The sequence below is a fragment of the Haemorhous mexicanus genome, chromosome 13 (assembly GCF_027477595.1).
Source record: "Haemorhous mexicanus isolate bHaeMex1 chromosome 13, bHaeMex1.pri, whole genome shotgun sequence".
In the NCBI taxonomy this organism is placed as follows: domain Eukaryota; kingdom Metazoa; phylum Chordata; class Aves; order Passeriformes; family Fringillidae; genus Haemorhous; species Haemorhous mexicanus.
This window is the reverse complement of record NC_082353.1, coordinates 21,895,398-21,919,658: the sequence shown is the minus strand read 5'-3', so window position 1 is coordinate 21,919,658 and position 24,261 is coordinate 21,895,398. Positions and strand designations below refer to the sequence as shown.

Sequence of the window (24,261 nt, the reverse complement as noted above, 5' to 3'; positions counted from 1 at the left end):
GCTGCCGCTGCCCCGGGGAGCGCCGGAAGGGCCGGGGGCCGCGGGCACGGCCGGGACTCGCTCTCGCTCGCGCCCCCGCGGTCCCCTCAGAGCTCCCCCTCACCTCCCGGCGCGGCGTCTCGGCCCGGCCCGGCCCGGCCCGGCTCAGGCGCCTCCTCCGCCGAGGCACCGCGAGCGCTGGGCGCTGCTCTCGGTCCCGCTGCCGCCGGCTCCGGCGCCGCCGCCGCGCCAGGCCCCGTTCCCTCCTTCCCGGCCTGCCCCGGCCCGGCCCCCTCCCCCGGCCGGGCGCGCCTGCGCGGCGGCCCCGCTGCCATCCGGGTCCCTCGGTGCGGTGCAGCGGGTCGGTAGGCGGGAAATGGCGACTGAGCGCTGAGCGCCGAGCGCCCGGAGCGCGGACCCGCCGCCGCCGCCTGCCCCCTCCGCCCGTCCGGCCGCCCACCCGCCCGCAGCGCGGCCCCGCGGCGCCGCTCCCCGGCCCCCGCTCCCGCAGGTGAGTGACGCGGCGGACCCGCGCGGGTCCCAGCCCGGGATCAGGTGGGGGCGCGGGGTGGCCGCTCCGAGTGACCGGTGGGATGTCCCCTCGGGGCCTGCCCGCGGCGGGCCCGCTGCCCGCGGACGCGCCGCTTCCCCCCCGCTCGCCCCCCGCGGCCGCCGCGGAGCCCCGGGCGAGCCCCGGCCGCAGCCCTGGCGGGCCGGCCCTGCCGCGGGGAGCGGCGGAGCGGTGTCACCCCGCCTGACACCCCCCGCCCGCCCCTCCAGGCCGAGGCCTGCGGCGGGTCCCGCCCGCCCGGCCCGTCCCGCGCCCCGGGGCCGGGCCGGAGCCGCAGCGCTGCGGGCGCATCGCGGGCCGTGCCCGCGCGGGTCCCGCGCAGGACGCGCCTGTTGCTGGCGGTGTTGTCGCCGCCGGGGCGGCAGCGCCGGACGCGCCTGTCAGCGGCCCCGGGGGCAGCGGGACGGGCTCGGCGGGGGCGGCCGCCCCGGCGGGTGCCGGGCTCCGCGCTGCCCAGCTCCGGGGATGTCAGCGCGGCGGGGCGCGGGGGATACCAACTTTGTCGCCGTCACCGGTGGGGGCGGCGGCCGCGCCGGCACCGTGCGGGACCCCCGCCGTCCAGGGCCGTTATTGGCATTCCCGGTCCCTGCTGGGAACGCGGCGGAAGGAATTAGCATGCTGCATACCACATTGATTATCTGCTCGCTCGGTGTTACTGGAGAGCACTGTACGAGCCTGTTGCTCAATTTTATGGTACTTAAGAGCGCTCGAGAGGACAGGTCTGGCTGTTTGTGTGAGGCTGTTTGGGTGAGCTCAAGCCTGGGTCTGCCCAGGGCTCTTCGTTCTCTGTGGTGACAGTTGTGATGCTTTTTCTGGTCCCAAGCCTATTGTTTCTGGGAGGGATTTTCCATCGTCTTCCAGATGCTTATGGTGCACTTTTAAAAGTAACTTCGAGTTTGTCGTTATTGTCTTTGCCTTTGTTGATATGTTTCCACTGTTAGAGTAGCCCGCGAAGAGGATCTCTAAGTATAACTATTACTCTGTTGCCTTGGGCAAGTGACAACCTCTTTTGCCGTTTCTCCATGAGTAAAATGGGGATAATAATACCTTGGAGAGTTGTTACAAGAAGTAGTTAATGTTTGTAGAGGACTTAAAAGACCTAAGTGTTATTAATTAAGCCCCATGACACATTAAGGTAAGAGTTAGCGAGCCAGGTTTGCACATGGATGAACTGAGGCAGGAAGAGATTATGATTTAGCCAGAGTAACGTCCTGGATCTGTGACAATAGCAGAAAACAAGTTGTAACTACTTCATGCTGTAGGCACAAGGGAGCCGTTCTGGATAACAGATAGGATTCCAAGATTACTTGCCCCTCCCTCACCCCCCCTCCCAATTTCAGGCTTTTCTACTTTAGGAGGTTCTGCCTGTGTGACTTCCAGTTGACTGGATAGCTCCAAGGACACTTATGGCTTGCCCACTTAAAAGTGTTTCAGCAGTTTTCATAACAAGATATATGTTCTAGGATGCAAGCCAAATCCCGACTTAAATTCCATGAAACATTCTCCTCTTTTCCCCTGAAAACATCGTGTGGAACTTAGTTTTGATCCTGTTCCAGTCAGTGCAGTGTGCACCAAAGCTGACATTCCTGTTCCATCAAAGTTCTTTATTAAAGAAAAATTCCCCTGTCAGTCTGCCCTGGAGATTGAATGGGACAGTTGGATCGTTTTTCTAAAGATGTAAACATTCCATGTATGCTGGGGCCGTGCTTGCATTTCATAATTGAAAGGTGGCTTTCCATCCCCAGCCTTGCACCCCTTCCAGGGTGGTGATTCCCCAGCTCAAGGATGTGATGCTGTCAGAGGCTCGGTAGCATTAAGCAGTTAAAAAACCAGAAAAAGTTGTCAGAATTCAAAAGGAAACTGAGACTTCACCTTCCCAAGTTTTTCCATACTGTATTGGCTCTTCTTTGATCTCTTGTAATGCCGTGAGGTTGACACCAACAGAAATCATGTTTGCAGGAGACTTTGGGAATCACATATGCTCTTTTGACAGATTTCTGTGCACATATTTCATTCCTGTGGAAGAAGCTTTTCCACAGGTGTGAGGGGAAGAACAACTTGGGGCACTTGCACATTTTTGTAAAAACCATTCTGAAAGTCAGGCTGAACTATTTTGGCAAGAACTTGCAAGAAAAGCTTGAGCAGGGGGATTGCACAAGAGAAACTCCAGAGTTCCCTTCCTACCTCAGCCATTCTGGGAGTCTGTAAAAGCAGGATGCGTGAAGTAGGGCTGGAATTTGACATAAATTTAAAATTCCTGTGTATTTCTAGTCATGTGTGTGCTCTGAGAGGAGCTTGAGACTTCTTGCCCTTTTGGGACAGTGCCTTGGCGTTCCAAAGCATCATCGTGATCATTTCAGGATCACAGCTGGATAAGGAATCATACAACCCTAAAAGTGCCTTTTCCAGGTATGGGTGTGCAGCTGTGCCCCGTCCAAGTTGTGCCCCTGAAATCCGTGTGCTTTCAGCCTGGTCTCCCTAGGGAAGCCAGTTCTGATGTGTGCTGGGCTTTGGACTTTGGTGGTGTCAGTGCAGGACCCCTGAGATTATCCCAGGTTTAAAGGCTGCCCCTCGCCCAGGCTCCCTCTGACTGCGTCCTTATTCCGTAATTGCTCAGGAGTGTTCCTCTCCACAAGTGCCTTTCTCATTCTTCACTCACAGTAGATCAGATGTGGTGATCCTTACTTCTTGGAGTCCAGAAAGCAAAGGACCAAGTCTGAATGAAATCCCTTCTTTTGCTGGCCCCTGAATCGCTGTCACCAGCTCCTGTACATTTTAAAGAGGAGACTGGTTTTTCTCTGTTGTTCCTGGGGTGCTGCTCCCAGCTCTGGGGTTGCCAGCACAGGAGGGACACGGACCTGTTGGGCTGGGTCCAGAGGAGACCCACCAGGGTGATCAGGGGGATGGAGCAGCTCTGCTGTGAGGGAAGCCTGGCAGAACTGGGATTGTTCAGCCTGGAGAAGAGAACCTTCAGGGTGATCTCATGAGCTGGCAAGAAAGATGGAGTGAGACCCTTTACAAGGGTCTGGAGGGACAGGACACAGGGAATGGCTTCCCACTGCCAGAGGGCAGGGATGGGTGGGATACTGGGAAGGAATTCCTGGCTGTGAGGGGATGAGGCCCTGGCACAGGTGCCCAGAGCAGCTGGGGCTGCCCCTGGATCCCTGGCAGTGCCCAGGGCCAGGCTGGACACTGGGGCTGGGAGCAGCCTGGGACAGTGGAAGGTGTCCGTGCCGTGGCAGGGGTGGAACAGAATCAGCTTTAAGGTCCCTCCTAACCCACACCATTCTATGAATCTGTGATTTGGTGTTTGTACATCCCAACCAAATCTTCAGAAAATGCAAATACGCACCACAAGTGCAGAGTTGATTAATCAAATCCATGAAGGGTTGTGATTTTCAGGGGGCAGACTGTTCAAATGGAATCATTGCTGGGATCCTGGGAGGGAAGAACAAGCTCTCAGCAGCTGGTTTAAGAGGAGCTCTCCCAGGCAGGATGTGGCAGTGCCAGCCCTACGAGAGCTCCATCCCAGGGGAATTCCCTGGAGTGCTACGGAGCTGCAGTGAGGTGCAGATCTGATTGCTTCAGAGAAACTCACATACAGCCAGGTGCTTGAAAGCCTATCTAACATGTTGTTTACATGTTGAGATGCCTAGATGGCCATTATTTAGTGTTTTAGAAAAATAAATATTTGACATTCACAGATGAAGACATTTTCAATAGCACTTGAAAAATTAAGTGGGAAGTCATCCACATCTAAAGCAATCAGCTCGGGGGTTGGGTCGGAGCTTCCCAGTTGGCAGTCCTAACTTTTTCTAAATAAATTACTTCCCAATCAGATCAGTTTCAGTAATTACTTTGATTAAGGTGCTCTTAACTTCTTAAATGATAAGTTCTCTCATCATATCCTGTGATCCAAGGAAAACCCTTGTCAGGACAATCTGCTGTAAGAAAACAGGGGGTTGAACACAGCCTACAGTGCACTTCCACCTCTGCCAGCACTGTGGGTGCATGTGGGATCTGAGGAGATACAGCCTTTGCTGCCTCAGTTTCCCTGTCTGATGGGGCAGTGTTTTGGTAATCCCAGGATCTGTGGCCAAGCCCAGGGGAAGGAGTTGAGCAGCTGCTGGTGGGCAGGATTAACTCAGCAGCGCATTGATCTCTGCTCTGTTGGGACATTCAAAGTACAGCTCCCCACGGGGGAAGCTTTCAGAGTGCAGCCCCATCAGTCAGATTTCTGTGTGTCCTGCTAAAAATAACCCCAAAGCCAACATTTAGGAGGTGCCTGTGCTGCATTAGATCCAGCAAGGATCCACTGCCCACCAAGTGGTGCTTTTCCTGGAGATACATAGAAAAGACATGATGGAAATAGAAGTTATCCCTAACAGTCCTAATCTGTCTGAATTCAGAATTCATTTTTGGTGGGTGAGGAGTCTAGTTAGGATGCATGAAACACCTCTAGTTCTGTGCCCATAGTATTTAGTGTAGCAGTATAATTTTGAGTATCATACTGTCATGGAAATAACTTTATCTAAAAGGACCTGTTAACTCCACAGCATCTGGAAAATAATCTATGGATACTTACTTAAAGGAGCATAGTTACAAAAAATACATCCTGCTAGTCGCTGGCAATATTCCAGGTGTAAGTAGGAGAAAAGAATCTAGGACTCTAAAGCGTTTGGATTAGAACTTACCTGTAAATTAATTACCTTATATGTATAAACAAGAGTGTTGTTAGCAGCAGAATAGGGCCAGGCAGCTGATGCTGCAGGGCTCATTAGCATCCTCAAAGCCTCCCAGGGAAGGGAAGGATCCTGTCCTTATTTAGGCTGTGTTTGGGAATAGCTAATTTCAGTTAATAAAGTAGCAGGAACTCTGATCAAATCAGAGCAGTTGTTCTGAGCAGTTTGGCCTGTGCTGCACCAGTTCAGTCTAAATCATAGCTCGGTTTACCCTGGGCCATTCTAACCCATGACTGCTTTGATTTACCCTGTACTTTAGGAGGTGCTAATTAGTGGAAGGGAGGTAATTCAGTCTAAGGCTGAGGCTGTACCACAAGGGCTTCCCTGGCCCCACAGCAGCAGCCTGGTTGGAGGGCAGCCCCACACGGGTTCCCTGGCTGCCCGTGCCCTCCGGGAGCCTCTCAGCCTGGCTGGCTGGGGAGAGGCAGCGTTCCCCTTCCCTTCCCTTCCCTCTTCTGACAGCTGGGGCTGCCTGGGAAGGCTGCTTAGAGCCAGCCGAGCACAGGTCTCCCTAGGCTGGGCAGAGCTCCGGGGGTGCTGTGTGTGCTGTGCTCAGCACGAGGGGCTGCAGTGTGTGAGTGTGAGTGTGTGTGTGTGTGTGTGTGTGTGTGTGTGTGTGTGTGTGTGTGTGAGTGTGTGTGTGTGAGTGTGAGAGTGTGTGTGTGTGTGAGTGAGTGTGTGTGAGTGTGTGTGTGTGAGTGTGTGTGTGTGAGTGTGTGTGTGTGAGTGTGAGAGTGTGTGTGTGTGTGTGAGTGAGTGTGTGTGAGTGTGTGTGTGTGTGTGTGTGTGTGTGTGTGTGAGTGTGTGTGTGTGTGTGAGTGAGTGTGAGTGTGTGTGAGTGTGTGTGTGAGTGTATGTGTGAGTGTGTGTGTGAGTGTGTGTGAGTGTGTGTGTGTGTGTGTGAGTGTGTGAGTGTGTGTGAGTGTGTGTGTGTGAGAGTGTGTGTGAGTGTGTGTGTGTGTGTGAGTGTGTCTGTGTGTGAGTGTGTGTGTGTGTGTGTGTGAGTGTCTGTGTGTGAGTGTGTGTGTGTGTGTGAGTGTCTGTGTGTGAGTGTGAGTGTGTGTGAGTGTGTGAGTGTGAGTGTGTCTGTGTGTGTTTCTGACCCTGGCTGGGGTTGCACTCAGCCTGCTGTAGCTCCCTGCAGGCTTGCCCTTCTCCAGTTCACATGCACGCACTGCTAGTGTGGAGTGTGCACTGCCCAGGGAGGAGGGGTCCCCTGGCCCCAGGTGACAGCTGGCACCTGTCCTGTGTCCTTGCTTCATCCCCCATTCCCTTCCAGAGGATGTGCCTGCGCCTGAGCCGCTCCTCGTTCCTCCCCATCCTGGAGGCCTCTCTCATTTTACCATCCCAGGGGAGCTCACTGAGGGCCAGGAGGCTTCTCTTTGTGTGGAGCAATGCTCTGGGCTGCTGGGTGATGCCTGGCACCCAGCTCCATCGGCTGGCAGGGGAGTCCTGCCGGTGAGGGCTGAGTCCTGGTCCTGGCAGTGTGGGCTGTGCCCAGCCCCAGCTGTGGGAGCAGCTGGGAACCCATGGGCCATGGTCAGGAGCTCAGAGAGGGAGTCAGACAGGAATACACAGCTCCTTGTGGGCTCTGTGGGCAGCAGCTCTGGGCTGGGGCTTGCCAAAGCAAGGCACAGTGTGAACTGGAGGTTTAAGGTTTGTTTTCAGAGGGGGAAAACAGTATGCAAAAAGTAAAGGAAGTGTTTAATAAATAGCAGGAATATTTACAAGAATGTTCAAGGTACTTGCAGGGATTGTGAGTGTGGGATTTAACTGCGGTATATTTGATTGATTTACCTACCTCAGTTTGTCTGACACCTTGAGCTGTGTCAAGACCAAGCAGTTGTAGTTAATTCAATTTAAATACAATTGGAAAAGCTTGTTTATTTTGCTTATCAGGCCAGAAATTACACAGATTACAGGAGAAAATAAAGTTAGTGTAATCTTGATGCTTTTATGACCTTAAAGAAGAAACTTTTGAGGACTTCATTATAGCTAAAATAATATTCCTAAACAGCTGTAATTACTGGGTTTAGAGTCCTTTACTTTTGTGTTGCTTAGGGACTAGGAAGCTCATTGGTACTTTAAAGAGAAAGGTTTTTGGGAGCTTGGTTGGAAAAATGGGCTGCAGAGGTTCAGGTGAAGAGTTGTCAGACTTAATTGTTAGGTGTAATTACCCTGTTGGACTTATTTGAAGATAATTCTCTTTTGATAGTAGATTGGTTTATTATATACCTGAGAAGGTTTGATAATGTTCCATCTCAAAGATTAATAGTTAATATAGAAATATCCTAAGTCAATTAACATAATAGAGTTCCAAACCATAGAATAGTTTAAGGTTAGAAAATAAACATTTGTCTTTGGTGGTATGTGCTTTCCAAAGGAAAAAGCCATTTTGAGAGGGCTTCTCTGCTCTTTGTCACTTAAAGGATTTCTGTTCCCTGCTGGCTGGGGCTGAGGTGTGAGCAGGGTGTGTAGCTGCTCCCGTGCCATTTCCTGGGAATTCCAGAGGCTCCATGCCTGCAGATGGCTCCTGTTTGTGGGAATTACAGGGTAAAGGCTTGTTCCTTTGGTGGTTTGGTTTTGGTTGTGCCCTGAAGTGACTGTGCTGATAAATCCCTGCTGCTCTCTGGCTCCCTCAGCACTGTGGGGTCTGTGGTGACCTGGGGGTGAGGCTGGTGGTGACACCTGGACCTGGGAGCGGGGCTGGTGGTGACACCTGGACCTGGGAGCGGGGCTGGTGGTGACACCTGGACCTGGGAGCGGGGCTGGTGGTGACACCTGGACCTGGGAGAGGGGCTGGTGGTGACACCTGGACCTGGGAGCGGGGCTGGTGGTGACACCTGGACCTGGGAGCGGGGCTGGTGGTGACACCTGGACCTGGGGGTGAGGCTGGTGGTGACACCTGGACCTGGGAGCGGGGCTGGTGGTGACACCTGGACCTGGGAGAGGGGCTGGTGGTGACACCTGGACCTGGGAGAGGGGCTGGTGGTGACACCTGGACCTGGGAACGAGGCTGGTGGTGACACCTGGACCTGGGAGAGGGGCTGGTGGTGACACCTGGACCTGGGGATGAGGCTGGTGGTGACACCTGGACCTGGGAACGGGGCTGGTGGTGACACCTGGACCTGGGAACGAGGCTGGTGGTGACACCTGGACCTGGGAGCAGGGCTGGTGGTGACACCTGGACCTGGGAGCGGGGCTGGTGGTGACACCTGGACCTGGGAACGGGGCTGGTGGTGACACCTGGACCTGGGAACGGGGCTGGTGGTGACACCTGGACCTGGGATGGGGCTGGTGGTGACACCTGGACCTGGGAATGGGGCTGGTGGTGACACCTGGACCTGGGAATGGGGCTGGTGGTGACACCTGGACCTGGGAATGGGGCTGGTGGTGACACCTGGACCTGGGAGTGGGGCTGGTGGTGACACCTGGACCTGGGAGCGGGGCTGATGGTGACATCCAGATGTGGGGACAGGGCTGGTGGTGATGTTCCACCTGCAGGATGTTCTCTGTGGTTCTGGGTCTGACCTTGGGCTGGCACATCCTGCACTGGGCCCCACTTGCAGCAGAGCACTGGCATGGGGACAGAGGGGGTTTTCCCAGACTTCACAGGGGACAGGTCTGTGTGGCAGCCCCCTGGCCACAGGAGCAGGCAGAGGATGCCACACTGCTGTGAGATGTGTTAAACCCCTGGGGAAAGCAGGAAGGAGCCGTGGTGGCCGTGGAAGGGACAAACCAGGGTGGAAAGGCTGTAAAAGAGGGTTCAAAGCCCCAGTGAGCACCCCCAGGATGCAGGCAAAGCACTGAGAGTCTGTGCAGCTTTCTGTGTGTCAGAATGGGGTTTGAGGTGCTGCTCAGCTCTGCTCCCTCCCTGGGGCTGCACGGACCCTCCCCTGCTCCTGCTCTGAGCTCTGCAGTAGGTGCTTGTTAAACTCAGGTGGGTGGGCTTTGCTTGCCCTCTGTGCTCAGAGAGAATTGACAGCACTCATTTCTGGTTTGTAACATACGTGATACCAGAAGGATGAAGCCAGGAATTTTCTCCTGCTTCAGTGGGCCAGGTTTTAAATGTTCCAGGGCTAGGCAAGGAAGCAAGGTGGAATGTGCCTGTGTGTAAGGACTGGCTTGCTTGGGATGCTTGAAGGGTCTGTCTTACCTACACAGGTTTGAATTTTCAGAAACCCTGTAGGAACTGTATAGTATACAGTTATAGGAGTGTATTTAAATTTCTGTTCCTCTGTGACATTGGATTGATGCTGGTCCATGGGCTCTGCATTTCCCAGGGAGGACTGACAGACACACAGACACTTGCAATTGGATAAGCCTCATTTTCTCTAGGAAGAGCTGATCAGTGTTTCTGTGCTGCAGGACAGAGCCCATCAAAGAGTGCAGTGAGCAAAAGAAACCCATGCTGTAACTGTCCTGTCCCCTGGCAGGAGTGACATGTTTTATCCCGTGTGGAAACACTCCAGCCTGAAGAGATGGCTTGCTGGAGGGTCAGGACAAAGGAGCTGCAGGGCTGTAGGTGCAGGAAGGGACGTAGGGGAAGGAGGAATGGGAATTAGAAAGCATTCCTTTCACCTCCAGTAAGACATTTCTACTCTCCCACAGTTTTGCTGAGTTGTTTCTTCAGCACTGCTGGTGAGAAGTGATATGTGCTCTGTCATATACCTCACGGCACAGAGGTGGCAGCTAACTTTTTTCAAGTATTTCTTTGGTATTTAAGGTAACTTGCATTAAATTTGTTATTTAAGTTAACTCAGGTCTCCTCAGTGTCTGGGAGATTTTCCCAAAGTCAAATGTAGCTGCTTTGCAATGTGGTAAATTAACCACTTGTGCTGCTTTGGAACGTGGCTTGGTGCTTTCTCCATCCTGGGGATTTCTGATCAGAGGCCAGGCTCACTCCTGATACTGGGGAATGGCTGGAAACAAATCCAACAGCCGTGGAAGCTCCCAGGTGGTACCAGCACTTGTTCCTGCTGATTTCTCTGGTTCAGGATCCTCAGTACAGATTTTTAGCTGCTGTGTGGAGATCAGCACTCACCCAGGCAGATTTCCACCACGAGTCTGTGGTACAGGAGCAGCACCCCCCTTTTCCCCAGCTCCAAAGCCCCTCAGCCAGAACTTGCCAAAGCAGGGCACGAGCCAGACAGCAGCTCCTCACTCAGCAGAGCCGTGCCCTGGCTGTCTGCAGAGCCAGATCTGCTGCTTCCCAGCCAGAAAGCTCTTGTGCCATGGCGTGTGGTGCCTGTCACAGTGACAGAGATTCATTAGACCGACCTGGGGTGATTGTCTTGTGACAGAAATAAGTGAAATTCGGGGTGAAATCAACTGGAAACATTGCAGTGTGGATGCTGGGCAGTTTTACCCTACAGAATTTCTGTTGTCATTGGTAGCTTGTGCTTATTATACTTTGTATTATTGGAATATTGAGCAGAAACTTCCTATAACTTTCCATTGAGTAGGCAACAAGGCTTGTTGTTGTTTTTTCTTTTTTTTTTCTTGTGGATTTTTCACCCAAAATTAATCAGAGAGTAAAAAAAGAGAATGAAATAAAATGTACAAAATAGCTTCATTGTGACAGAATCAGGTCCCTGAAATTCATTTCAGGCAAGTTTTTGAGACTGGATACGTTTCAAGTTCATCATGTCTCAATATTATGTTTTAAGGGTAAAAACATAGTATCACTCACAAGTGAGTACAGCTGTTAAACCTTTAGAACTTATTTTCATGTCAGTTTTAACTCAGGTACAGGCACAAATTAATCTCAGATATGCAATTTTGTAAGAATGAAGTTTTCCATGCAGGAAAGAAGCCAGGATGGGCTATGAAAGAGTCAGTATTAATTCAGCATGTATTCATAAGGGAAAATGATTCGTTTAAATTTTGTCTGGACACTGAGTAATATGAATCCTGACTGTGCTGGCATTTTCCCCATTTTAACAATAGAGTTGGTTGATTTTTTATTGTAAATCAGGGAAGCCAGGTGCGAGGAGAGCATGAAAGCAGCCCCGTGCAAAGGGGGGAGAGCAGTTTAACCTCTTGTGAAAGGTTCTGAAGGGATACAGTGTACCAAGGAAGGTGTTTGCCAGGGCAATGAGAATCACATTATCATTTAAAGAGTCTTTATCCTGCAATAAAAATAGTCTGCTATTTTTGAGGCCAGAGGAGCAGCCAGAACCCTTATCTATCCCTCTAAAAGATAGCAGCCTGACAAGGTCCTGTGGGATAGGTGATTGTGGCTGTGATCCCCCGGGAGGATTCAGGTGGAGTGGAGCAGGATTAGGTTTTCTGAAGTTCAGCAAAAGGCAGCTCTGCTGCTCTGCAGACCGTGCAGAAATTCCTCCATTCTCCTCACAAACACAGGAGCTACTCTGTGGCTTCCATAGTCCAACACAGATTTACTCAGGCTCATTAATCTGCTGTTTCTGTTGGGGTTTTGTTAAATGACAAAGATAACTGGTATGGGTGAGCTGAACAATCAGCCCAAGTAACTCCTGGGGATTGTTTTGTGTTCAGACCACATCCCGGAAGGTCTGTTCAGGAAGTGTTTGCAACCTGTCCATGCCACAGCTTCTAACAGAGGGACTTGACTTCCATAAATAGGCTCCCTGTGTGCCTGGCAGTGTGGATTAAATGTCCAGAGAGCCTGAGGACAGCTGGTCCCTCCCAGAATCCCAACAGGAGCAGTGCTGGTTCTGTGGAATCTGTTCTGCTCGTCTACAACTCCAGCACTGAAACTTTCCTCTCCCAAGCTCTCAGCTCTCAGGAGCCCCACAAGATCTGGAGGTGACTGATGTGAAATTGTCACCTTGGCAGCACCAGAGGTTGGAAATAGGCCCTTCTTTGTGCAGCAGGTTTTGGGGGTTGCTCTGAGGTTTGCTGTCCTGTGCTTACCCCAGCTCTCCAAGTTTCCTCCTTGCTTAGTGTGACATAGACTGGAAAGCCTGAATTAATTACCAGCATGTACCCTCAGTGCAAAGAGAAAAATATCTTGGCTGGGAGGGAATAAACTTTCGGTTCCAAATGCATTTGGTATAATCAAAACAAAGCCTCACTAGCAAAGCAATGGCAAAACAGAAATATGATGGCTACAGCAGAAAAAGAAGGGAACAGAAGATCTATTTTCTGTTGAGGCCAGTTGTAAAAAGCTGCCATCCTTCTTTGGCAAATCCTTGTAAGGATGGGCTTGTTTTAGGGGAGATACTCAGACTTTGGGAGAGTAGAAGTGAGCACAAGGTAGATGTCCTGAGGGACCAGGGTTCGAGCAGGGCAACTGAAGAGCAAGGATTTCAAGCAGGATTTTGTTTCAGATGGAAGTGATTTGGTGCCCCAGGAGGTGGGGAGGAGCAGAAAACAGGGAGAATTTAGAGGTGCCTTTGATAGCTGTAATTCCTTACTGTTGTTTTGATGGAACTTGTGGTTGCTTTATACATTTATCCAGATTTCATAACCCAGCACTAATGTCTGAATAGTACATAGTGGGTGATTTGCTCTTTTAATAAATCAGTGCCTTTTTATTTTGCTTTCACCTACCCCAGACAAGCACCACTTCCAGACTGCTTTGAGTCAGGCTTTCCTGGTTTATTGCTCTCTAGTTCTGCAGTGGCAGAAAAACACACCTAAAGATTGGAGAAGAGTGACAAGTAGTGCAGTACATTGGAAAACATGAAATACATCTGCTGGAGTGACATGAAATGGCTGTAATTTCCTAGGGAAGGAGAATAAGTTGGTTAAAAAAGGGCAAGAGTCGTTGAAGGGGAAGAGTCTCAACATCTTGAACTAACAAGGAGTATTTCCTTGAGGTGTGTGAAGGGCTTTGGGGCCTGTCTGGGTGAAGGTTTAGCTGCCCATCCTTGCCCTTGGCTTTGGGGGGCACACCACGGTTCAGCCCAGGCTGCTGTGTCCCCAGAGCCCTGCCAGCGTGTCCCTTCCCCCGTGGCTCAGGGCTGTCCCCAGCTCGGGCTCTGGCTTTGCTGAAAGCACCCCCAGCACCGTGGGGATGGATCCCAGCCAGCCAGGAGCACATCTCCTCCTTGGGCTGTTCCTCACCCTGAAATCTGGGTCACATCACAGCCGTGAAAGGTGCTGACAAAACACCTCTGCCATGACTTGTCTGAGAGGAAAGCGAGCAAAAGATCTGCTCCTGGTTCCTCTGCCCGTGGCCCTGCCTGCTGATCCCACAGAGACTGAAAGAAGCACACACATCTCAGCAGGGAGCTGTGTGTCAGCTGGGCTGGCAGGGGACAGGGACACGACCCTGCCACTCCCTCACTTTCAAACCCCTCGGTTGTCACAGCTGTTAAATGTGGGGACAGGTCACAGCTTTGTGCAGTTGGTCACGTCTCCATCTCTCTTTACACCATGCATTGATGCTCTTGCTCAAAATTTTAGAACTGTTAAAAATTTACTTTCTTGGCTTTGAGTAAAAAAATGTTTCAAGAAAAATCCCAGATAAATAAATAGAAGTTTTTCACCTCCTGAGTTGCTGTCACCAAAGTCACACTCGGGACATATTCAAGGTGTCTGAATGCTCTGGAGCTGCTGTGGTGTGGAGGCTTGGGATAGATTGATTTCTGAGGTGGCAGTTCAGTGTTATTCCTGAGTGCCAAACTGAATGGAGAAATTGTTCAACACCAGAGTTTTGAATTTTCTTGTCACTTATCTCTGCCTATTGTTCTTCACCATTGTTCTTTTACCATCTTCAACCTTTTCCTGTATCAGAAAGCCCTAAACCCTGTAATTAGATGTGCCTCACCTAATTTTCCTTTTAATAGTTTGGGGGAAAGCAGAGAAAACAGCAGTGTCATACGTGGTGGGAAATAAACCATCCCTAAGTGCAGATTCCGTGGAGGTGTGCTCTCAGTTTAAAATATGAGTCATGCACAGGAATTTCTTTCCTGTAAGTACAGTGTACCTGGGCCATGGAATAACAACAGTATTCTCAAGGTAGGGAGCCTGACACTTGGTGTGTGTGGACTCAGGAAAATGGAATTTATTGCAGCCATAGCTCCTTCAGCTGCTGCTTTTTAAGAGCTCCTACATTTTATTTTCCTGTCCCACAAATTATTGAGTGGATATTCCTTTTAGTCCTTTGCCATGTAATTCTCTCTTGAAGAACAAGCGAGTTTTTCCCTTTTTTCTCTTTTTTCCCCCCACTCTTTCTGGGTTCATGGTAAATGTAGAAGTAATTGAAGAGAGAAGGGGTTTTGGGAGCCAGCCCAGGCTCAGGTCCTTGGTCACCCATCAGGGATGGCACGTGCTGGGGAAATCCAAATCCTGCAGGTCTGAGGAAGGAAATTCTCCTGCATGTTTAGACTTGATTATTTTGACTGCGTTAAGTTTTGTAGCCTGGTTCAAGAAAGAACCACAGCTATAATTCAATAAAAACTCTCCTCCCATCTGTATCCAGGGCTAGGAAAGCAAACTCCTGTCTCTGAGAGGATTGTAGGTACCTGTTGCTAAGTCCATTAGAGATATTTATAACCCCAGGCTTGATACCCAGCATGTGCAGTGAGCCAAAGGAGTCCCTGGCAGGGCTGCACTGAGGAGCTGAGCGTTTCCCTGCTGCATAAATGTGTACCCACCATTGACAAGTGTTTAATTGATTCATCCTTTGTCTGACTGATACTTGTCTCAGTTCTAGAAAAATCAGGCAACTTATACTATAGCAAATTTGAAGCAATATTTTCATTCCCACATTGGAATTTCACTAGTGTGTGTCTCCTTTCCATGTTTTACAGTTTTAATTCCCTTCACACACATTTGTTTTGTGTGGTCAGTACAGAAGTGTGGGCACAGGCCCAGGGCAGTGCCCGTCCCCTGAGCTGGCACTGCTGGGGCACCGCCCGTGCTGGGGGCAGCTCTGGGCCCCTCCCAAAAACAGAGACCTGGAGGGGCTGGAGTGTGTGCAGGGAAGGGAACGGAGCTGGGCAGGGGCTGGAGAATCCCTGAGGGAGCTGGGAAGGGGCTCAGCCTGGAGAAAAGGAGGCTCAGGGGGCCCTTGTGGCTCTGCACAACTCCTGCCAGGAGGGGACAGCCGGGGGGTCGGGCTGGGACCAGGGACAGGAGGAGAGGGAACAGCCCCAGGCTGGGCCATGGGAGCTCAGGGTGGATATTAAGGAAAATTTCTTCATTGGGAGTTCTGCAGCCCTGGCACAGCTGCCCCAGCAGTGGTGGAGTCCCCATCCCTGGAGGGGTTTAACAGCCCTGTGGATGTGGCACCTGGGGACATGGGCTGTGGTGGCCTTGCGGTGCTGGGGCCGTGGGACTCGGTGTTGTCAGTGGTCTTGTCCAAGCTCAGTGGCTCCATGACATCACTGGCAGGTCACAGAGGCCAGCTGGCTCTGCCTGTTCCGTGTGCCATGGCCCCACAGGCACTGCCCACCTCGCTGCAGGCTGTGGGGCTTCTGCCCAGCTCAGGGCTGCAGCACAGTCAGTGCTGTGGGCACGGAGCCTCCCGGGACTCCCTGCTGCCCTGCTGCTGTCCCTGGGCTCTGTCCTGTCCTGCTGTCCAGCAGCCACCATCCCCACGGGCTGTGGGATGTCCGGCTGTGTCCCGGACACTCCGGGGCGCTGCTCAGATGCTCACTGGTTCCCCTTAAAGACTGATTTGATGGAGTGAAAATGAAGGAATTTCCCATTATCTCGGTGAGCTGCTCAGCTCTCTGAGGAGGAGACAGGATCTGAAGTAAGTGTGTGAAAGAAATGAGGAGGGAGCAGGAGCAAGGTGTTGGAGCGTGTCCAGACAAGGGCACCAGAGCTGGGGAAAGGTCCAAAACATAAATCCTGTGAGGAGCTTCTGAGGGAGCTGGGAAAGAGCTCAGCCTGGAGAAAAGGAGGCTCGGGGAGACCTTGTGGCTCTGCACAACTCCTGCCAGGAGGGGACAGCCGGGGGGATCGGGCTGGGAACGGGGAACGGGGACAGAAGGAGAGAGAATGGCCTCAGGCTGGATATTGGGGAAAATTCATCATGGAAAGGCTGTCCAGCCATGGCACAGCTGCCCAGGGCAGTGCTGGGGACCCTGTTGCTGGAGAGATTTACCAGCCCTGTGGATGTGGCCCCTGGGGCCATGGGGCAGTGGTGGCCTTGCAGTGCTGGGGACAGCTGGACTGAGCTGACCACTGATGGAAGTGCTCAGCATGGCCCTGTGGAAAATGACCCCCGTGTTTGCTGGCAGTTTCAGTGACTATTCCATGAGTAATTCCGTGTAACACTGTGTTTCACCCTCGGCAATACCACAGAGCACTTTCCTTGCTAAGCCTGCCAGCAGTGTCAGTGCTTGGGTCATTCCTCGTTAGCTGCAGCACCTTTGTGTGAGACTGAGACTTACCTGGGAACAAACACTGCTGTGTGACAGGTTTTCAAAAACATTATCAGTGTTTCCCTGTCTGTGACTCATCCCAGTGCCACCATTGCCTTTTCCTAAGCAACATGCCTGTTGTGACATTACCTATATGTTAAATGTTGCAGATTGTTTATTCTGTCTCTGCAGCAATCAGATCCACACTAAATGGACTCCAGAAAAGCAACTAACATGTTAAATGCTATATTTATTCTGTCTCTGCAGCAATCAGATCTACACTAAATGGACTCCAGAAAGGCAGACGCTGATTCCTGTAGTGATAAGCGTACAATTTTCTTTTAAAAATTGGTTTTTGTCATGATTTCAGCTAGGAAAGGCAAATTACTTTACATCCAGTATTTCTGTGCGTTGCACCTCAGATGGATTTCTTGCTACTTCATTTTTCTGCTCCTGATCCATCATAAGCATGGTTTTAAGCAGGAGGAGTCCCCTTCAAACCAGCCCAGCTCCAGGCAGCTGCAGAGGGCACGTCCCCAGCCCAGAGAGCAGTGACATTAAGACTCAGTCTGACAATCCCAGCAGCCCACTTGGAGGCTGGAGATAAATGGGCTGCATTCCCTGGAATGGCCTTTTACTCTGCTTTAAGAGATACTGCCCTTGCATGAGTGTTCCCAAGGTCTGGTGGGGTTCCCAGACTCTGCTGCACTGGAGCTCAGTTTGGGTTCCTTTGCAGAGCTCCCCTGTCCTCACCCACTCCGAGTGCACAGGAATTCAGATTTATGCCTCATCTCAAGTTTAATGTGGAGACTGGCAGTGAAGATTTTGAGGAACAGAGAGAGGAAAGAACTTCCTGGGTCACAGAGTCCAGTCATTTGGGGCAGGAGACAGCAGGCACCCTGCAATCAATGCTTTCATCAGGGCAGGTGACACCCTGCTGCTTGACAAGGTGTCATTGTTCTCAGGTTGGACTCCATGACCTGAGAGGTGCTTTCCACCCTAGACAGCTCTGTCATTCTGAGCAGGTCAGGGTTTCCTGCCCGCCCCAGCTGGAGGGCTGTGCCAGGCTCAGTGATGTGCAGGGTGCTGTGCCAGGGCTGTGCCAGGCTCAGTGATGTGCTGGGTGCTGTGCCAGGGCTGTGCCAGGCTCAGTGATGTGCTGGGTGTTGTGCCAGGGCTGTGCCAGGCTCAGTGATGTGCTGGGTGCTGTGCCAGGGCTGTGCCAGGCTGGGTGATGTGCTGGGTGCTGTGCCAGGGCTGTGCCAGGCTCGCTGATGTGCTGGGTGCTGTGTCCATGGCTGTGCTGGGTGCTGTGCCAGGGCTGTGCCAGGCTCGGTGATGTGCAGGGTGCTGTGCCAGGGCTGTGCCAGGCTCAGTGATGTGCTGGGTGCTGTGGCCATGGCTGTGCCACGCTCAGTGATGTGCTGGGTGCTGTGCCAGGGCTGTGCCAGGCTCAGTGATGTGCTGGGTGCTGTACCAGGGCTGTGCCAGGCTCGGTGATGTGCTGGGTGCTGTGCCAGGGATGTGCCAGGCTCGGTGATGTGCAGGGTGCTGTGCCAGGGCTGTGCCAGGCTCAGTGATGTGCTGGGTGCTGTGGCCATGGCTGTGCCACGCTCAGTGATGTGCTGGGTGCTGTGCCAGGGCTGTGCCAGGCTCAGTGATGTGCTGGGTGCTGTACCAGGGCTGTGCCAGGCTCGGTGATGTGCTGGGTGCTGTGCCAGGGATGTGCTGGGTGCTGTGTCAGGCTCAGTGATGTGCTGGGTGCTGTGCCATGGCTGTGCCAGGCTGGGTGATGTGCTGGGTGCTGTGCCATGGCTGTGCCAGGCTCAGTGATGTGCTGGGTGATGTGTCCATGGCTGTGCCAGGCTCAGTGATGTGCTGGGTGCTGTGCCAGGGATGTGCTGGGTGCTGTGCCAGGCTGGGTGATGTGCTGGGTGCTGTGCCAGGGCTGTGCCAGGCTCAGTGATGTGCTGGGTGCTGTGCCAGGGCTGTGCCAGGGCTGTGCCAGGCTCAGTGATGTGCTGTGTGCTGTGCCAGGGCTGTGCCAGACTCAGTGATGTGCTGGGTGCTGTGCCAGGGCTGTGCCAGGCTCGGTGATGTGCCAGGGCTGTGCCAGGCTCAGCGATGTGCTGTGTGCTGTGCCAGGGCTGTGCTGGGTGCTGTGCCAGGCTGGATGATGTGCTGTGTGCTGTGCCAGGGCTGTGCTGTGCCCGTGGCAGCCCATGCTTTGCTCCCCTGGCAGCGTGCTGCCCTCCCTGAGCACACAGCTCTGTGCTGGAGCGCGCCTCACGTCGCTCTTGAGATTCGGGAGCTGCAGCTTTGACACGTTTCCTCAGTGAGGGGTTGCTGCTCTTTCCCTCTGCAGCTTTCCATGTGGAACCCATGAAGATGAGGCTGAGGACACGGAAAGCTTCCCAGCAGTCCAGCCAGCTCCACACGCAGCGGGCGCTGCGGGCCAAGCGGAAACACTCGGAGGTGGAGGAGCCCTTAGCTGGCGGCGGGGGAAAACCACCCAAAAATGAGACAGGCCTCTTGTCCTCGATCAAAAAGTTCATTAAAGGAAGCACACCCAAGGTACGCCGCCTGCAGGCCCTGCTTTGCTTTCACGTGGGTCACAATCACTTCAAGTTTGATTGAAAACCAGTTCTGTTAGGAATTAATCGTGTGGTGGAAGCAAAACGTAAAGAGTTGGAAGGCAACAGGTGCCTGTGAGTTGTGTCAGGTAAAGCAGACTTTGAAACCTTCAGGAGTCAATTGTAGGTGTATTTAACAGTCCAGTAAGTCACGGGCTTTATTGCCTGGTGTTTCTTTATGAAAATGTCAAATAAACTCAGTACATTTTTCATTTCTATTTTAAGGATTCCTTGGATCCAGATTCAAGGAATTACCAGTACTAACAACTTAGAAAAGCCAGTCTGTAAGCATTAATTTCTTGACTATTTCTGGCAATTTTATTCAAAATTGTTCAGGAGTCATTTAATCAATGAAGGTCAAACCTGACAAATCCAGCTGCCATGGAATTGATTCAGCTCCTCAGGGATTCCTGCAGTGAGCACTTCCCTGCTTGGAGCATCACATCCAGGTTTTGTTGGGGGAAACCACGAAATCTCACGTCTTGGTGCAGCTAGAAAGCTGAGCTTCACTGCTCTGCACATGGGAGCACCTGTTGCATGTGCTGCATGGACATTTGAGGGTGGAAGATATAGATACACAAACAAACACATATATATATATAATATAAATAAATATATAAAAACTTTGATAGGCTGAATGTAACCTTTCAATTACTTCAAAAACTGGCTTTTTTTCTCTAGATGGAGGCCAGTTAAAAACCCCACATCATCCATCCCAGCGGTTCAGATACTGCCATTATGTAACTGCAGATTCGAAAGAAGAGTATCCAGGAAGTCAGAACTAATTTACAATGTATCCCAGATCAGCTCTGTGATAAATAAAAATCTGATAAAATTTCAACATTTTATCGACTTGTCGTAGGTGTTTTGGGGGAAAAGGGTAAGAAACCTGCCATAAACGTGTGCCTGCACATACAGCCATGCACAGAAGATGTGCAGAACTGTTTGGTTCTGTCTCATTCCCATCAGTGCTGCAGTCACTTATTCCCAGGTAAGGAGAATCCTTGGATTTTTCACGGCTCAGTTTTGCCCTGTGCTGATATGGATTGTCACATTGGATACTGTTGGGCAGTTCACCTCCCGTGTGTTTAGCAGGCAGAGAAATCAAGTTTCAGGTCATTTTAGTTGCTTGGTCTCTGCATTTCCCAGCCTCTGCAGCACTGGAATATTTAAATTGGCTGTAAGGACAATTTTTCTACTACAGCAGCTCCAATGTACAGTTTTCATTCCCCATACTTTGACTTAGTTTAAACTCACGTAAGATCCCAGCTGGCCAGACCCTTGTTGCACATTCTGCACCTGGAAGTGGAGCAGCAAGGGGATCTTTGGTGAGCTTTCTCCAGGAGATGACATTCTCTGCTCTGTTCCGTGGAAAAAGGCACTGCTCAGCACGTTTGTTCTTTCCCTCTTTTGTATTTTAAGGAAGAAAGAGAAAATCCCCCCAAGAGGAGTCGGATCGAGCGGGATATCGATAACAACTTGATCACCTCCACGCCCCAGACAGGAGAGAAGCCCAACAAACAGCTCTCGCGCGTGCGGCGGAAAAGTCAGCTGAATGGAGGTGGGTGGATGGCACACTGCAGGGCAGGGCAGGGCACTGTGGGGCAGGGCAGGGCACTGTGGGGCAGGACAGGGCACTGCAGGGCAGGACAGGGCACTGCGGGGCAGGACAGGGCACTGCGGGGCAGGACAGGGCACTGTGGGGCAGGGCAGGGCACTGTGGGGCAGGGCAGGGCACTGTGGGGCAGGACAGGGCACTGCGGGGCAGGGCAGGGCACTGTGGGGCAGGACAGGGCACTGTGGGGCAGGGGAGGGCACTGTGGGGCACTGCGGGGCAGGACAGGGCACTGTGGGGCAGGACAGGGCACTGTGGGGCACTGCAGGGCAGGGCAGCTCTGCCCTCTCCAGCTGTGCACTGACCCAGGGCAGTGGGCACACTGGGCACTGCAGGGCAGGGCAGCTCTGCCCCCTCCAGCTGTGCACTGACCCAGGGCCGTGGGCACACTGGGCACTGAGGGGCAGGGCAGCTCTGCCCCCTCCAGCTGTGCACTGACCCAGGGCTGTGGGCACACTGGGCACTGCAGGGCAGGGCAGCTCTGCCCCCTCCAGCTGTGCACTGACCCAGGGCTGTGGGCACACTGGGCACTGCAGGGCAGGGCAGCTCTGCCCCCTCCAGCTGTGCACTGACCCAGGGCTGTGGGCACACTGGGCACTGCGGGGCAGCTCTGCCCCCTCCAGCTGTGCACTGACCCAGGGCTGTGGGCACACTGGGCACTGAGGGGCAGCTCTGCCCCCTCCAGCTGTGCACTGACCCAGGGCTGTGGGCACACTGGGCACTGCAGGGCAGGGCAGCTCTGCCCCCTCCAGCTGTGCACTGACCCAGGGCTGTGGGCACACTGGGCACTGCAGGGCAGGGCAGCTCTGCCCCCTGCAGCTGTGCACTGACCCAGGGCTGTGGGCACACTGGGCACTGCAGGGCAGGGCAGCTCTGCCCTCTCCAGCTGTGCACTGACCCAGGGCTGCAGCTGGGGAGGTTACTGCAGCCTGCAGGGAGAGCAGGGCTGAGCTGATCACAGCCAAACAGGATTTCCAGGGGTGAGCAACACTTCCACCCCCCCAGACACTTCCACTGTCTCTGTGAGAACAGTTTGGATCAGCAGCAGCTGCTTTGGAACTAATTTAACTTTTTTTTCGTTTTATTTATTATTTCCATAATAATTTGATTTAGCTCTTCTCCCGTTTTCTCACAAATAAGAGGGAAACATGACCTCCCAGCTCCTGACATTTGTGGAAGTAAGCAGGTGTCATTAGATGCTGAGATCACTTGTCAAACACAGGCAGGTTTCTGTCAGAGTTGTGAGATGGGGATTTGAGTTGTGGGATGAGAGGTCACCCTTGTTACCTGTCAGATCTGGAACGTGGATGTTCATTTAATTCTGTCCTGTGTTATCTGTGATAACAATTCCTTCCCTTCCAAGCTGTGGCTGTGCCTCTGTGTGTGTGTGGAGAGGAGCAGACTCCGGGCTCTGGAGCAGCTGGAGGCTCAGCCAGGGAGTTCTGACCCTTTCTCGTGCCTCCCTCTAGTGGAGTCCTGGCACCGGCAGCTCCGGGGCCGCCTCCACCGACTCGCTGCCAGGATTTACACCTCTGCTGCTGCTGCTGCGAGCAGGGGCTGCTGCCCCGTCTGGAGAGAAGCTTCTGAGGGCGTTGAGAATGGACAGTTTGGGTCTGTGCTGGCAGAAAGTTGCTGACTCTCATGGACCCAGCTGAGCCATGAGCAAGAGTACACCCCTAGAGTGCAAATGCTGACCATAAGGAAGCAGAGACACCTGAAGCCCAAGTGGGTGGTGTTAAAACTCGTGTTTTTTCTTTTCCAGAGGCTGGAAGTTATGAGATGACAAACCAACACGTAAAGCAAAATGGGAAATTGGAAGATAACCCCACCACAGGCAGTCCCCCACGAACAACGTTACTGGGAACCATATTTTCTCCTGTTTTCAATTTTTTTTCACCAGCAAATAAAAATGGTGAGTATTATTCAAAGAGCTGATAGTCTTAAAGCTGAGAGTGATAGAGTTTTGTATAAAATAGCTGCTTTGAGTGATGGTACACTTTTCATTCTGGTTTAAAACCAAGAGTTACTGCTGCCAGGCAGAAAGGCTCCTTCATTCTTGGTTGGGTTGATGGTTAATGAAAGAAGCTCACAAACATTAGACCACTTCTTTCATAGGTGTGTTTAGTGGTGCACCTTTCAGTAAAAGAAAATAAGGAGAAGGAAAAACAAAGGGATTACATTCCTTGTCCCAGACATGTTTTAAAATCATTGTCAGGGTCTTCAGTTGGGTTCTTAGTTTTGTGGCATGGACCTGTGCAGATATGTTGAGCTATTTTGAGACTGTGTGTGTGTGAGGTTAGTAACGAGTGTGAGCACTGTGCTGGCAGCCCAGGCTGAGGGCAAGGGTGCTTGGAAATGTGCCTCAGGAACGTCGGGCTCCGACTCGCCGGGCCAGGCCGTGGAGGCTGAGGAGATCGTGAAGCAGCTGGACATGGAGCAGGTGGACGAGATCACCACGAGCACGGCCACGTCCACCAACGGCGCCGCCTTCCCCGCGCAGCCCGGCCAGGGCAGGGCCCTCAACAACGGCCTGGGCGAGCCCGAGGAGCCGGGGGACCGCGACCTGCCCCCGCTCACCGGTAAGGGACGGGCACCCGGGGGGACAGGGGCACCCGGGGGGACAGGGGCATCCCGGGGGACAGGGGCACCCGGGGGGACAGGGGCATCTGGGGGACAGGGGCATCCAGGGGACAGGGGCACCCGGGGGGACAGGGGCATCTGGGGGACAGGGGCATCTGGGGGGACAGGGGCATCTGGGGGACAGGGGCATCTGGGGGACAGGGGCATCTGGGGAACAGGGGCACCCGGGGGGACAGGGGCATCTGGGGGACAGGGGCATCCAGGGGACAGGGGCATCCCAGGGGGGACAGGGGCATCCAGGGGACAGGGGCACCCCGGGGGGACAGGGGCATCCTCGGGGGGACAGGGGCACCCCGGGGGGATAGGGGCATCTGGGGGACAGGGGCATCTGGGGGACAGGGGCATCCAGGGGGGACAGGGGCATCTGGGGGGACAGGGGCATCATGGGGGGACAGGGGCATCCTGGGGGGACAGGGGCATCCTTGGGGACAGGGGCACCCCGGGGGGACAGGGGCATCTGGGGGGACAGGGGCATCCTGGGGGGACAGGGGCATCCAAGGGACAGGGGCATCCAGGGGGGACAGGGGCATCCTGGGTGGCAGTGCCTCGGCAGGGACTCCTGTCCCACCTGTCCTTGGGTAAGGGACAGGGACAGGGACTGTTCCACGGTGATCCCAGGGAATCCAGCCCCTTGGCAGGGACTCTCATTCCACCTTCCCTTGGGATGTGCAAACAGTGTTGGTGCTGATTTTTATGGCTGGTAGGCAGATCTGGTTTAGGCACCAAAGACAGTTTTGGCAGGACTTGCCTGTACCTGGTGTAACTCCGGTGGCCTCAT

General features: G+C 53.2%; 1 protein-coding gene across 2 annotated transcripts in view; it reads left to right on the top strand.

The window, feature by feature from the left end:
- The first annotated feature begins 381 nt into the window (after positions 1-381).
- Positions 382-24,261, top strand: part of CTDSPL2 (CTD small phosphatase like 2) — a 32,101-nt gene continuing 8,221 nt past the window's right edge. Inside the window, exons 1-5 of one of the 2 annotated variants that reach the window (XM_059858792.1) lie at positions 382-490; positions 18,961-19,169; positions 20,651-20,789; positions 22,606-22,755; positions 23,210-23,422. In XM_059858792.1, the coding sequence (XP_059714775.1) occupies positions 18,978-19,169; positions 20,651-20,789; positions 22,606-22,755; positions 23,210-23,422 (694 nt within the window). In that variant the 5' untranslated portion in view covers positions 382-490; positions 18,961-18,977. Of the gene's footprint in view, positions 491-18,960; positions 19,170-20,090; positions 20,220-20,650; positions 20,790-22,605; positions 22,756-23,209; positions 23,423-24,261 lie in introns of those variants that run through there. The other variant, XM_059858793.1, reaches the window with a different exon arrangement.